Source organism: Halyomorpha halys, unplaced genomic scaffold (genome assembly GCF_000696795.3).
Source record: "Halyomorpha halys isolate HHAL.00 unplaced genomic scaffold, Hhal_1.1 Scaffold478.1, whole genome shotgun sequence".
Lineage (NCBI taxonomy): Eukaryota > Metazoa > Arthropoda > Insecta > Hemiptera > Pentatomidae > Halyomorpha > Halyomorpha halys.
The window spans coordinates 443,025-458,253 of record NW_027114329.1 but is presented as its reverse complement, the minus strand read 5'-3'; the positions used below and the strand labels follow the sequence as shown (position 1 = coordinate 458,253).

At 30.7% G+C, this 15,229-nt stretch overlaps 1 protein-coding gene across 1 annotated transcript in view; it reads right to left on the bottom strand.

Annotated features, from left to right (window-relative positions):
• Positions 1-462: 462 nt before the first annotated feature.
• The window catches only part of LOC106683321 (aminopeptidase N), a 21,682-nt gene continuing 6,915 nt past the window's right edge, over positions 463-15,229 (bottom strand). The window contains exons 2-15 of the mRNA XM_014424706.3: positions 11,395-11,508; positions 9,689-9,900; positions 9,318-9,473; positions 8,926-9,237; positions 7,826-8,012; positions 7,206-7,359; positions 6,504-6,766; positions 5,710-5,887; positions 5,356-5,618; positions 4,688-4,845; positions 3,172-3,342; positions 2,272-2,409; positions 1,853-1,928; positions 463-1,031 (exon numbers count right to left, since the gene is read on the bottom strand). Coding sequence (XP_014280192.1) covers positions 867-1,031; positions 1,853-1,928; positions 2,272-2,409; positions 3,172-3,342; positions 4,688-4,845; positions 5,356-5,618; positions 5,710-5,887; positions 6,504-6,766; positions 7,206-7,359; positions 7,826-8,012; positions 8,926-9,237; positions 9,318-9,473; positions 9,689-9,900; positions 11,395-11,508 — 2,547 coding nt within the window. The 3' untranslated portion in view covers positions 463-866. The remainder of the gene's footprint in view (positions 1,032-1,852; positions 1,929-2,271; positions 2,410-3,171; positions 3,343-4,687; positions 4,846-5,355; positions 5,619-5,709; positions 5,888-6,503; positions 6,767-7,205; positions 7,360-7,825; positions 8,013-8,925; positions 9,238-9,317; positions 9,474-9,688; positions 9,901-11,394; positions 11,509-15,229) is intronic.

Here is a 15,229-nt window from a genome sequence, read left to right as displayed (position 1 = left end):
TTATACAAGCTCAAAACATATTTAAAATTTATGAATTCTTTTTATGATTGTAAAGAAAATTAACTGAGTTTTGAATGTCACCCTGCCAAAGACATTTTATAATAGTCTATAAAATATTTAAATATAATTGAAGACAACGAAGGTGTTCATTACAAATATATGAGTTTAAGAAAAATTTAATTTAATATTTATTTATTGGAAAGCTACCTCGCTTTAAGATTTAGAATGCTATTCATGACTTCAATTGTATTTCGATCTATTTGATGAAAATGATTCCTTTTTGAGAATTAATTTTAATGTGCTTTTTTTTTTTTCAATATGAATATATGTTTGGTAACACAGGAATAACTTATTTTGTTTGAAAAGTGTTTTATTTCACTATAAATAAATAAATAAAATAAATAACTTAAGTATTAATAATACATAAATAGTTTAATGTTCAACCACATATCATTTTATCTTATTTCTTATCGAACAGATCAATAAAAATTACATATTTTGATCATTTAAAGTAGCTTCTTTAAAAAAAAAAGTCTTTATTATAATTAATATTATTCATATAAAATAATAAATTTTATAAAACTTTTGCTATGAAAATAACACATCTCATCATTTAACATTTCAAAATACTACAGAGATAGTTTTCATGTATAAAAAAATATATACAAAAAATATGGCACAAAACCATTGGAACCTGAATTATCAGATTTGGTACAATCATTGAGATCTCGTTTTATAAATGTTTTTCTTACTTTTTTTTTAATCAACTCGATATCAACTAAAATGTATAATATTATAAGATAATCTGTTTTGATTAATTCAATTAAATGTAGTTGAACATACATATGAATTCAATATGTTATGAATTATGCTTTTTGATTCCTCTTTATCCTGCTAAACCATTCTACAGCTTTCTTTTGACTTCCTTTGACCCATTCAACGTTTCTCACAGCAATGTCAACGATTTTGTTTCTCTCATGGTAATCAGCTGATTTAAGTTTTTCTCTAGATTCCTCTACCAGATTTTTCAGCTGCAAATCATACATACAAATATTTATGAAATGAAATTATGTAAAAATCTTATGAGATTGTGATTATTTATATTGGATTCATTTCAATGAATTAATAACCCTTATCTTATTATAATTTACAGATGATGCCCGTATGTGGATTTGAAGATGGTCTAAACTGAGATAAACAAAAATAGTTTTCACCTATCCATTGATTACTGACGTTTAGACCTACAGTGTAGGTCATGACAGTTGATTTTGTCACTCAACTATTATTTTTAAAGTCCCTTTGTTCATTGTTTATATTTCCAAACATCATAACAGGCCTGATGAAGATCTAAATTGTAGCTTGGAATGTTGACAATCAATAAATTGTTGAAAACTATTTTGTTCTTCTTGACCACAGCTCTGACCATCAAATTTAAATTTTTATCTTTTTATATGGCTTAATAAATCAAATGTAAAGGTGTGAATTATTATAATAATAAAATGCACACAAATCAACACTCTGAATTTGATTGATAAATAAAGTTATTTATGACAATAAATATTATTATTATTAGTTCATCACACAAATTTTCAATCCAATAAATATTTGCTGTCACTCTTGAGAATTAAACACACATATTTTTGAATTTGAGGGAATTTCAATGATCTAAAATGACCTCAGTTGATCATTGTCATTGGTTACTGATTAAAAAGATAAGAAGAAAAGGAAACTAGGAAAAACTCTAAATTAAAGTTCAGAAATTCTTATGAAAATGGAATAAAATAAAGAATAGATAAGGCTTAATCAGAGGTTGAAGAACAGCAATAATTAGTTATAAATAAAAATGTGTTACCTGGTTTAACTGTTCTTCATTATAAACATTAAGCGCCACTTTTTCTAGAATCCTCTTCCATCGCATGCTCTTTGATCTGTATATTAAAGTGATAAATATAACTTTGATCTAATGTTCAAAAATAATTTGAATAATTTTTTAAAAAGAAAAAAGTATTGAAAATTAAAAAGCACATAATAAGAACAAATATTATGAATCCTAGAACTACAAATAAGGACAGGTTTACTGGAGATAATAAAAAGTATTTCCAATTTATGAGGCAATGTTTAGTAACGAAAATGACAACTTTAAAAAAATTAATAATTAAAACTGGTATTTGCTTCTTAATCACAGAAATAATTTGAAAGACTTTAAGATCATACATATAATATCATAATGTTCTTGTATTAGGATAATAGAATGATTTGTTAATTACTTACATTCTAGGAAGAGATGATTCTTTTACAAATGTTGATAGTAGCAATGACGGATCCCTCTCGGCTATTGCTTTCAGCATGGTATCTGATTTTTTAGTGCCTTTTTTGGAAGTTTTTGTCTCAAGTGCCCAATGCAAATACCTGTCCAAAAATTTTTGTTTATTTATGAGAAACTGTTCTGGAAACTAAAGTTATAAATATTTAAAAGAACATGAATAATGATTGGTTCTTCTAAAAAAGTATACTTTAGTTTTTTATTATTTAGTTGTTTATATATATTTTCAGCTATTTTTTCAATTTAGCCTTATCTAATGAAAGCATTCAATGATAGGGACTATAATTGACATAGTTATATTATACATATTGATTTTTGTCTAAAGCAAATTCATCAATTTAAAAAGAGTGAAAATTCATGGTTTTAAATTACTAATATATTTAATATTAATTAAATATATAAATATTTATTCTTCATTTTAAAAATTAATCAAATGGGTATTATTATATCTTTGCTTTAGGTACATATGGATTTTTCACAAGTCCTCAGATGATAAAGCCATGGAATAAAATTAGGAATATGATTTTCATTCTATTATTGGCTTCTTTAAGAACATATACATTGTATTGTGATACCTTAATGTATAATAGTTCCAAGACTGATATGATGTTTTTAGAGACACCAAAATAAAGTTTCAAATATTTGTTTTGACGGCATCAATTATCTGTTACTGTGTGGAGGTAATGAATTTTCAGACATTTTAATAACTTAATAGACTTGGAATATTGGAAGCAGAACTTTGCAAGGAATACAATTATATCAAAATGGATTAGGAACTATTGTGCATTGTCATTAATATTAAGTATATAATATATCTGTATATTATAAATGTATCATTCGAGGCTTACTTGTTGGACAATTTCTTGTCTGTGGTACAGGCCAGGGCCTTGAGGATATCCTTCTTTTCCTTGCACCCATCTTTTAGATTTTGATACTTTTCTTCAAGATATTGCCATGTGCTAGCATTACCATTTTCTACAGCAGTGCACAACACACTGTAACGGAGCTCCTCAGGTACCCTATCAATCACAATGGCTTATATAAACCAAAATCAAATATTTAAATGAAAGTTCATAACTAAACAGAAAGTTAATTTTTCATTCATAAACAAATTTTATATTGAGTAATCAGAATAAGATGTTGTGGACCAGGTTGTTGCTTAGGTTACAAACAAACACATTTAAACACAAATAATAAAACTTCTTTCTATAACATAAGATCATATATAATTTTGAGTAAATTTATAGCCTCAAAAATCTTGAGTAGGGCAAGAATCATGTTCTAGAAATCTGATTTATATATATAGTACAGCTGATTTCACTGTTGAATATACACATAAACATAGCACCAATACTTTACTAGACTAATACTTTGTCAGAATTAAATTAATAAAGGACAACAACAAAAATAAATAAATATTGAAGAAGAGCATAAAACTCAAGCATTCCGTAATATTTCATATAATACTGTTTGTTATCACTAAAATGTCATAAACAAAATAACATTGAAAAACTGAACCTACTGTTTTTGATTTTTAAGAGACAAAAGCACTGGACCGCAAGAGAAGAAAGTAAGGGTATTATTGATAAATACCAGAGGTTCAGGAATTAGAAGATGGGCCTATTACCTGATTCCTAATGATATAACAAAGGTAGCCCTAAATATGAGAAAGTTGAAATTTACCTCACAAAATTGCTAACTGAGCATGGCCCCTCTTGGGTAGTGGTTTCCAACCGGTGGTCCTTGGCCCAGAGGTGGGAAGCCCCCCCATTTGGGTCCACCTATATTGAATGGGAATGGGCTACAGTTGGTTCAATTTCTGGCTTATTGGGCCACAGATTCCTATAAGTTGGGAACTACTGTTCTAGGGTCTATCTAGCTTCCAGTTAAGGGATGCGTTATTAGCCTAAATTTCTCCTTATGGGTCAAACAGAAAAACATATATTCTTCTGTTTTAAGGATTTATCATATGATATAAAAACTGGAAAGAATTCAAGATAGAAGTTGAAACCTAAAACAAATTAATCCAATAAGCCATACACTAAAAGAATATGTGACTTTTTTGGAACTGGAAGCTTCAAATCCTAAATTTAGAAAGGTGGAGCTCATCATAGTAGCTTTGATACAATTTACTGAAAAATTAGTCACATAATCAGCTCATCATATGCTATGTAACAATTGGTAATACCCAAAAAATAGGAAGGTAGTTTTGAATTGAGTAGAGATCTCTTACTATTGTAGAATTTCATCCACTTTTTCTTATACAACATATTCTAAAAACAAACACATGCATCCTAATCAATTATTCTAAACATTGTTAAACAAAATATTTATTTTTAAGTGTCTTTTTATATTTTCTCCTACTTGGAACTGTTTGTTTTCCATTCCTCAAACATAGATAGGGCCATTTCTGTACAGTTTTTCACTCCAATGCGGCAAGAAACTTTAAACATCTGCTTGTTGTGAGGGGAATCCTTTGTCAGCTTGTTAAACTCATTGCCCAGCACACCTTGGAAAAAATTCTAGAAGTGAAATAAAAAGAAAATCATGACTTAATCCATTCATTACACTCAATATAATCATCAACATTTTTGTTTTATTTATTGATGATTTAGTTTTAGAAATATAGATTAAAAAGATTGTAAAACTAATTTGTTTATATCCTATGAGAATGTACAAAACATAAGTAAAATAATTAACAATTTTTTGGTCACATATTCTATGATAGTGTCATATTAATTATCTTATGGCATATCGATTATATAGTTCAAAATAGATATCATTACTTTTGATCATTTTCTTTTTTGTCAAAAGTGGGGGTTAACTTATTACAATAATAGAATATGGAATAATAATTTAAAAAATCTGTGAACTAATAATGGATTGATAATTTAAATTAATTATTTAATTTTTTAGTGTTTTATAAATAATAATTGTTCACATGTGAACCACAATTTGTGCTTTTAACTCTCATAGTGAAAACTAGATTGAAAGTAATAAATTTTGTTAAACATTATTGGTATATTACATACCACAAATCCTTGCTCACCCTCAGTGCCTCTGAAAAGTGCCATATATTTAGGTACATATTCTAAAAGAGGAAACCAAGGAAATGGGGACAGCTCAGCTTTGAAATGAAGAACTAAATCAAGGGATAGCTCAATGGGAGTCTGGCCGAGGTAACCTAGTTGAAGAATATCTCCGAGGACCTGAATCCTCTCTAGCAGTGGCAGTCGGTCTAAATCTTCAGCAAGAAGTAAGGAGTTTGTCATGTCATATCTTGCACTGTAATATCCTGCAAGGAGGAGTGAGAAAAACATCAGAATAAGCTGAAAACTACGAATAATTAATATAATGTAATAATAAGTTATTATAATATTTTGAACCTGCAGCTCTTGTGTTGAAGAGAATCCAGTCATTTGCAGTAGCTGAAGTATTAAATGTGTAATTCATAGCTTTAGGTGATAACCAGAATCTTGGAACTGCAGTGTAATTGCGTTGTTTTGCATCTGTGTACGAAACTGGAATCCACCAGCCTCCATCATCCCTATCAAGGATACTCATCTACAATAAAATGCAATCTATGAAAGCATATATCAACAAATATTGCGAAAAATGGTTTGGAAAAACTTATTAAAAACAAGAGCTGTTTTGCGATTCATAGTTTCCATAGTTTTAAAATGAAATAAATCAAAATTTCAGAGTGTTCCTCCACATTTAGGATTCTCTACAAATCTTAAAACAATCAGCAGTATAAAATAAAAGTAATCATCATCAATCAAAAATGTGTACATATTACCTTGTACAAAAGAATTTTTTTATATTACAGATATGCATGGCTCCCTTTCTTATATTTATACAATTTTATTTTTTCAATTTTAAAATAGAAGGGAACCATTATTTAAAAATTAAAAGTTTTTATCATTTTATCTAAAATTATTTAAAAATTTATTTTTTTTTATTAATTTATTTAAACTTATCTAATTTTAGATAGGGAAAAAATATAGAAAAATAAAGGAAGCCATTTATACTAAAATATATAATATATAGATAGTAAATATCAAGATTTGAATAAAATGAAAATTTGTAAACATGTGATGAAATGGGAACTCTGAAACGTTGTTTTATTTTATGAAGTTTTAACCTCTCTGTCCTAGGAGTTTAGTGTGTAATAACTGACCTGTGATACAGTCACTTGTCCAGTTGTATAATTCCTTGTGACTATAAGAACAGGGTAACCCGCCTTTCCTGTCCAAGTTTTCATGACTTCTGCTAGGCTCACTCCTTCAGGAAGACTGCCGGGTGCTAATTTATTTTCAAGAGTATTCCAGATATCGGTGTCTGATGCCAATCCATATTTGTGCTCTTCTAGGTACTCTTGAAGAGCTGATTTCAATTTATCCTCGCCAAACATCATGCTTAACATTCTTACAATCAACTCCCCTGTAAGGAAGAATTAATTTTAAAATAAGTCATTAAATCAGTGAATATATTATTTTGTATAAATATAATGTAATAATTCATTTTCCAAATATTTTCTTGTATTTATTTTAATATTTTCTAGTTTTTCTTAAATCTTTTATATAAGTAATTTTATCTAATTAAAGATCTCTTCTCCTAATATCCATCGAACTTCAATAGAAAATTGAATATAGCATTTGTTTGTGAATGGATATCCGCCACCACAAACCTTCTGATAAAAATTTACATAAACCTATAAGAGTGATTTTACATTTTAGTTTGTTAATATGGAAATTTTACTTTATATAAAACAAAATTATTCAATGCACAGATAACCACAATTCTTGTGCAAAAAGTGGTTCCCTATCAGCAAGATTTTATTTAATTTACTAAAGCTTAATAATATGCTTGTATAATTTACCTTTATGGTAAGTTATTTCATCAAAAAGATCTCCAGTGGGATGACTGGCTGCATCCACTTTCAGAGGATGAGTGGTTGGCAAACTGTCAGCAGACATGGCAGCCAGCCTGGACTGCACAAAAGACTGGATGTCGTAGCTATTTGTAGGGAACATCTGTAACCAACCAGCTTACTGATTATATATTTAGAGGGCATATTTCAGTTTCATTTTAATGAGATAATCTTAATCCATTAAACATTAACTTGACTGAACATGATGGATATAATGTTTAAAAATAATATTCCTTGGAAAAATCAAGTTTATGTAGAAATCTATAATGGAATTGAAAATATAAATGGGATTGAATAGATAAATATAGTTTTAATTTTAGTCATCCAAAGTGCTGAATTTTTGATATTATTCTATTTTAGATTTGAGTAATTTACTTATATTCTAAAGATGGAAAATTAATAGATTATCCTAAAGACTGTGTTAATTATCTACTATATTCCTGTAATACAGAATTAGTTTTTATAATACCTTTTTTAGTTTATAATAAACATAAAAAGCTAGTTTGATTTTTTAATTTAGTTTAAAAAATTAAAATAATTATAATATAATAAAAATAAACAAACAATACATTATCAGTGGCCACTGTTGCGAAGTAAGAGGAGAATCCCTCACTTAGCCAAATATCATCCCAGTACTTCGGAGTAACCAAGTTTCCAAACCAGATGTGAACCAACTCATGGGCTATGAGGCTAGAGGCTCTGAGCCTATTCCCTCGTCTGGAACGGCTAGCTGAGTCGAGGATGATCAGTCTCTCTCTAGGTTACATAGGCAATACTTACATTATACTATAATGGGAAATTTAAAGATAAAGTGTATGAAATAGATAATTAATTGTCTGTAAACTTTAAACAATATATATTTTAAAATAAAAAAAACAAAATATGTAAAATGGATTAGGGTATATGCACCATTAGTGGGCACTTGAGATTCAAAGTATAAAAAATGGAGATTTAGAATAACTGAATAATTTGAATTCGCCCTCATTTTAAAAAATCACTGGCACTGAGTTTGTTTTGGAAAGATTCCTGCAATCAAGGCAGTATTTCATTGGTTATATTGGTCTTTAACAGAAAATTCTCCTCCTAGATGTGATATTCAGCTTAATGAGAATATGAGGAAAGATTTTCAAGAATTTAACAACCATTTTTAGGGAAATTTCATATACTTTTTGTTTTGCATCATCCCTTAGATACTTTTTACTAGAGTTAGGAACTATTCATTTACCAGGAGAATTTTTAATTTCTAAGTCTTAATTATATTCTAAATTTTTATGCCTCCCACTAGTACAAAAAGGTTAATTCAGATTAAAACATAATAATAGTTTGTTTTTGATAAAATCTTAACTAAATTAGCTTTGAGAGTTTACAAAACTAAAACAAGCATAAAAAAGAAAACTATGAGTAAACTAACGTTTCAATACAAAAAAAGATCTTAAATATTTATGTTATAGTGCATACTACTGACATCTAAATTAATGATAAGTAAGTAAACTTAATGATAACTAAATGAAGATAATCAAAACCAAAAAATATTTTAATCAAACCAATTAAGAATAAGATTATTAATAGTCAAAATTTGGAATTAATGACCATAATAAAAAAATTATAAGAATTTTAATGAGTGAAGAAGAATAGAAATATTGAACAGCAAGAATAAAACACTATTTACTCAAAACTAATAATGCCCCAGTTCTCCAGTCCGCCAGCTTGGTAATGTCTGATACCCAAAAAGTCTATCTTTGGCATGGGATCCTTCAGCTGGAAGTACTCTGAAAAGAACTGCTGGTGTTTTCGGCCATAGAGAAGTGCCAAATCTGCTGCTTGCAGCTTCTGTTCACTGGAGGCCCACACAGTTAGAGGACGTCCATCACTTAACTTGACAGATCTTGATGGATATTGGCTGACAAGGAAGCCAACCAAGTAGGTGGACATTGGAGGTGTAGTTTCGAACTCAGTTACAGACCAACCGTCTTGGTCCTCTCTGTAAGATTAGGATACATTTAATGAATGCAATGGTCGATAAAATTTTTAAAAATCTAATTATATAACATTTGCACTTACAATGGTTGTACTCCTACGGCTGGCATGTTGGAAATTGCAATGTAGTCGGTAGGGTGCCCCAGTTTAAGGCTGAAGTTGGCTTTGAAGCCAGGCTCGTCAAAACAGGGAAATGCAGATCTGGCCAGGTAGGGCTCAAAAGAGGCAGACATCAACCACCTACCAAAGGGATAGAGTAATATAGTTGATTGTTTAGGAAAAAATGATTGATAAAACAGTATTTAAACATATTATTTTTTCATTAAAAAATATATATATTAAATGTATAAGGAAACACATTATTCCTAGAGTTATTTTTTTTTTTTTTAATTTCCAAGCTAGATTTACTCAAAATCAAGGGGTTAAGATGATTATCAGACTAACTTAATAATTACCTTGTTTGATTGCCATGTTTATACTGCCTACAGTAGATGCCTACAGACTTAGCCTTGTTCATTGTTCCATTATAAGCAATGGACAGCACATACCGCCCTCCTTTCTGCAAAGTCTGTGGCAAACCTATTCTCAGCAAATGTTTGCTTTCACCCTGTCCTTCAGAAATAGTAATGTTGTCAATTCCATCTCGAGGCATCCGTGTACTGTCTGTCTGCAATGTAAAAGGTAACAAAAAAAAAAATGATTGGTAAATATAAGCAGTGCATTTCACTTTTAATATTTGTAAGTTTTAAGTTTCTCATATATTAATATTTTAAAGTTATTATCTACTTTGTAATTTAAAGTAATAGCAGCTCATATAATAGTCCTTGTATCTTCCTCAATTGTTTGAATTTATTACTTTAATCCCTTGCATAACAAGTGTCAAGTGTGATCTTCAATACTAAGCTCTACTCTACTCTAATTTATTTTTTTTACTTTTGTTTCAAATTCTTAGAACCTAGTATATTTTTTTTAATGCTATTCATTTGTGTCTAACCTCTGTTTCCATGTTATTCATATTCATCTATTCTAAATCATATAAAATTTTAAAAGATTTTATGTTCCAAGAGTAAGTTACTAAATCAAATATGGAAGACACCGTTTTTCTTGAAGAATTAGTAAATGTGGTTTCATACAGATTCTACAGCTTGAAAATCAGTTAGAAGAACTTTCTAATTCATAATCTTGAAATGTAAGTAAGAGTATATCCTCAGTAAGGATTGTTTCAAACACCATATCGCAACTTTGGAGGAAGGTTTGTAGAATATTTTATTTTTAGGCTACAGAGACTTAAAAAAAAAATTAGAGCATGAGAAAAAATATATAAATATTATAGAAGTTATTATATTTATCTCTTGTACAGAAAATTACTGATTAGCTGTATAGTCTACAGAAAAAAATAATAGGACTAATGATAATGTATCGTTCTTCCTTAAAAGGAAGATATTAAAAAAAAATCTGTACTTGTACAACCCATGAAGTATTAGGAGTGCTATACTTTATAAGGAAGTACTTTTACTGCACCAACGGTTGTGCAAGGAGGTGATTTCGTCAGAATTACGTTCAACCACCAAATTTTTACCAAATGGGCCATCTGTAGCTCAGAGAGTAGAGGCGCAGATCTTTGCAACCTGGGAACTGCAGCGGTGCCGATTCGAATCCGGCCTGGGGAGTCTACCTCTATTTCTGTAGTGGGCTTACGAAATGACTAAAAAGTTGACCCCTACCATAGCATTAGAATAGGGTGATAATCTGTAGATAACCCCCCCATATGTCAGAAATGACTAAGAAGGAGGTAATAAAAAAAGAAGAAGATTTTTAGCCAATTAAAGTGAACACCCCTCACTTTATGAGGCTTAGTGGACTGTACGAAAGTCCTAGACCCACGGCCCCCTCTGAAAATTGGCAGGTTTACTTCATTCACCAACGGACCTGACCAGCTGACGGATTTGAAAAAGAAAATATTATGATGTTAACAACAAACCAGAAACTTATCGATCTGATCTTCAGGAAAAGAAAAAATCGGGCATAGAGCCTACGAATCTACTGTTTGTCTAAAAAATCCGTTCATGTATGAAAATAAAAAAAAAACTGTTTGGATCACACACTCAGTAAAAATATCATAGCGGGGATTTAAATGCAACTTGTGAATAAAAAAAATCACCTCTGGTTGCCTTGATAGTTCTAAGAAAGATATAGACTCCTCATCTATCTTGAGGTGCTTGGAATGCAAGATGATATCATTAGTATCACTTAAAGCTGTGAGGGTAATGTCCACCTGCAAAATATAAAAAAAGGAATAAGTTAATGTATATACACAAATAAACATATGCATATAGGAATCTCACTAAAGCGCGAGTGTTAGCAAAAGTGAGGATAGAAAAGCATGAACTGCTGGAGATATACTTTGTATTCTGAGAATAAGTGATATAAGAATATTGATACAATAAAGAAGAAAAATAATGTTGTTTATATCATCACCAATTCGCTCACTGAACCAACAGCTATTTTAAGCTTTTTAATAATTGATGATTACATGAATTCAACTTGTCTCAATCGAACAGGCCTGATAAAGGATCCATTCCCATTTTTTTTAATTACTCCTATCTGGTCATACAAGGAGGGGAGGAGGGTTTATTTTACTGTTATATTAAAACTAAGCATACAACATTTGAAAACCCACTGACCGGCCGCGTGACAAATTACACTTTCATTTAAGCCATGCTTTCTACGGTCCGATAGTAACTCCACCCGACGACATTGCTATGAGCGGCTCTGTAGTACAAAGAATACAATGAATGATCCATAAGTAACAGTGAAGCTATTTTTGACAAGAGGAAAGAAAAAGTACTCGTCCATTGTATTGAAGCTATTATTGTTATACAATTGCAACAAATTAATGATTGTTAATGGGATCATTGAATGATACAATATTGAGAGAATCCATTACTGTAATGGCTTCGGTTCAATTATAAATACAATGCTCTCATTACCTCCTGAGGTATTCGGTAGCAAAGGTATTATCCATGGCTCAGTCATTGCAACTAATCGATAATTGCGGGCTCAGAAGTTTCCCTACAGTTACCCTAACGGTCCATCGGCAGTTATACTTGCCATTTGCATGCCGGCCCCGTGACCGGTCACATGTGGGTCATCAGTGGCTTTGCCAATCGTCCTCTATTCTGGCCTCTGGTAGCGTCCAGGTTAACAGGTTACACAGATACTTTGATCTGCAAAGCATGCATCACATCAGTTTGTGTTATAATCGTTTCAAGAAAAAAAATCAGTAATCAAAAGCTTTTTCATAGCACTGTAAAATAATCTTAGGATAACCTGTATTGATTGTTGAAATCCGACTAAAATGATTTTTTTATTTTAGGAAATAGAAATTCTTATTGCCCTTGATTTCGTTAAATATAATCCTGGTCTGAATGAATATATTTCATAGGAACTTAATTACAAGTTATTTTACTTCTTAGCAGTACTAACGACTGAACTTGAAACAATTTCCACAATCATGACCTAAATAAAAAAACGATTCGCTGCTCAAATGTATGAGTTTGATCAGACAATATTATAAAAATATAAAAAAAAATGAGTTAGACGGTGACCGCCTGAATTCACAAAAAAATGGCGGGTGTGGAGTAAAATAGTTGGGGCTCCCAAGTTGCACCTATCTTACACCAACTCAATTCACAAAAAAATCTCCAACGCTTTAACTAAATTTAGTTGTTAAAGTGCACAAAACATAAAGAAATTAAAAATTATTATTTTTTTTTCATTAAATTATTTTATTTTATTATTATTATTTTTATTTATTTATTTAAACCTATATATCCATTCAAGTATTTCTTTTAACCAACTTTTTATTGTGTCAATTTGGTTTTATTCTCTCAATTTACAAGTTAGTACTTGTAGATTAGAATTGGTAAAGACGAGTGAGTGATGGTGAAAATGTGATTCACACGGACATTAAAGGTAATGAGGGAGCGAGAAAGGGATCCGAGTACGTTCATTTTACAACTAATCCCATATAGTGTTAGTCCTTGCAAGGCAAAGAAATGCGTCAAAGCGATTGCTGAGGGCAAGGTTGGGTAATTCTTGAGGAACACCAGAATACAAGAGGAGTCCAAGATGTTCCTTAAAGGCTCCTGCACAAAAAGAAGCACACACTTCTTAATATGTACTAGAGTACCTTAAGATGGGTGATAGGACTAAATAAAGAACACTCAGCTGAATAATCATCTCTGTAAAATGAGACTAATAGTCACCAACCTGCTGGTTTTGCAGAAAGGACCGCCTACCACATCACATGCAGATGTAATGCACTGGTCAGGAAATGATTCCTCACGTTTGGACGAGATCCTATCTTAGTTCCTAAACTTTGCGAGACATTTGATCCGCATACAATATCCAAATTCGCAAAGGAATCTTGCCTGTTTTGAACAGAGGAAAGGACGGCGTACAGTAGGCCCTAAGTGGTGGTGATGCACCTTGCTGGGTTAAAAAAAAAACTCAAAATTATTTTTTTGAAATTTGAAACCTCACTGTAATATATAATATATATACATAAGGGATTCGTTGAAGATTGGACGTCGATTTGCAGGTATTGTATCTCCAATCGAACTGTAGAGGTTTTCTGAGTCAGACAGTCGGCGCTGACCGTATCCGAGTGAATGACCAGTATAAACAAAGGTCTTCGTATGCTGGAATTTTTTTTTAAATATTAAGGACCTATAGTGAAATCATCAAAAGTGAAGAATGATAGTGTGTCTATCTGGTTTCAGCCATTCTGATGTTCGCCATGAGCAGTATTGGTGAGTCCTTGTTAAAAAGGTTTTCTTAGTGGATCGTTAATACCGGAGATAACTATAATAAATACTGTACATTTAAAATTTTAATTTTTACACCACCAGCGAAAAAAACGGTCTGAAACCGGAATGAGCAAGTCAGGTAAACACCTGGGTCAGACCACCAGCGTAAGTCTACGCTCAATTGTATTATAGTCTCGCTTTAATTGTTTACGAGTATAAAGAATTATATGCATGCTGACTCGATGACGGTCGGAGCTAACTGACTCCAGCGTGCATCCTGGAAGTTCCTATACGTAAGATCGAACTCTTAGATATCCTCGAGTCTCATTAAAGTTGAATCGCACACGGTGAATTAAATAACTATCTAATTAGTCTTCATTCCTGGTTCCTTTTTTTATATTTGGCAAATTGTATGTTTTAAGGCCTCTTATACGAGGTACAATTTTATTTATTTTTTTTATAGACCAAGGGATTGTTAAGTCACAAATATAGATTATAAACTTTTAAAATTTACTTTTGATCATTTTACTGAATGTATTTGATTCGATTGTATTTTTATTTATTTTTAACAGCCGAAGAAAGCTCTGGCTTTCTCTATTCTACTAATTTCACTATTTATGAGAGAAAACAGGTACGCCTCACTACCCATATACCGCAGTAACGAGCTATTAGACCTTAAGTAGCAGTACATACCAATTAACAAAGCACTTATGTAACTAAAATAAAGATTTTAATAATGATATTTAATTGCTTTGGTTTTCATAAAAATATAAATTTAATTGGTAGTTTTATCAAGATATGTGCTAAAATATTGCTGCTTCGCTTGAATAGTGGCACATCTGATAATAAAGAAAGCTTTGGTTTTATTTTGAAATGGGCAAGATTCGAAGATATTGTCGTATACAGGTTTTTTTCTCTACAAAGGTTCCTCCATAAACTATCCCAAAGTTATTATGATTGTAATAAAGTAACCACAGTCTATATAAAAATCTATATAACGCGTCAAATCAAAATTAAATAATTGTTTTTGTCAGATGTGCTACCATTCAAGCGAAGGAGCGATGTTAGCATAAAGGTTCCTGTTTACTTTTACTGTCCTCATTGAACGATTCTAAATTTTGTACTTCTTTTCTATTTGGTGAATAGCGAATTTTGATTAAATAAAAAAAAAAAAAATCTGTTTTT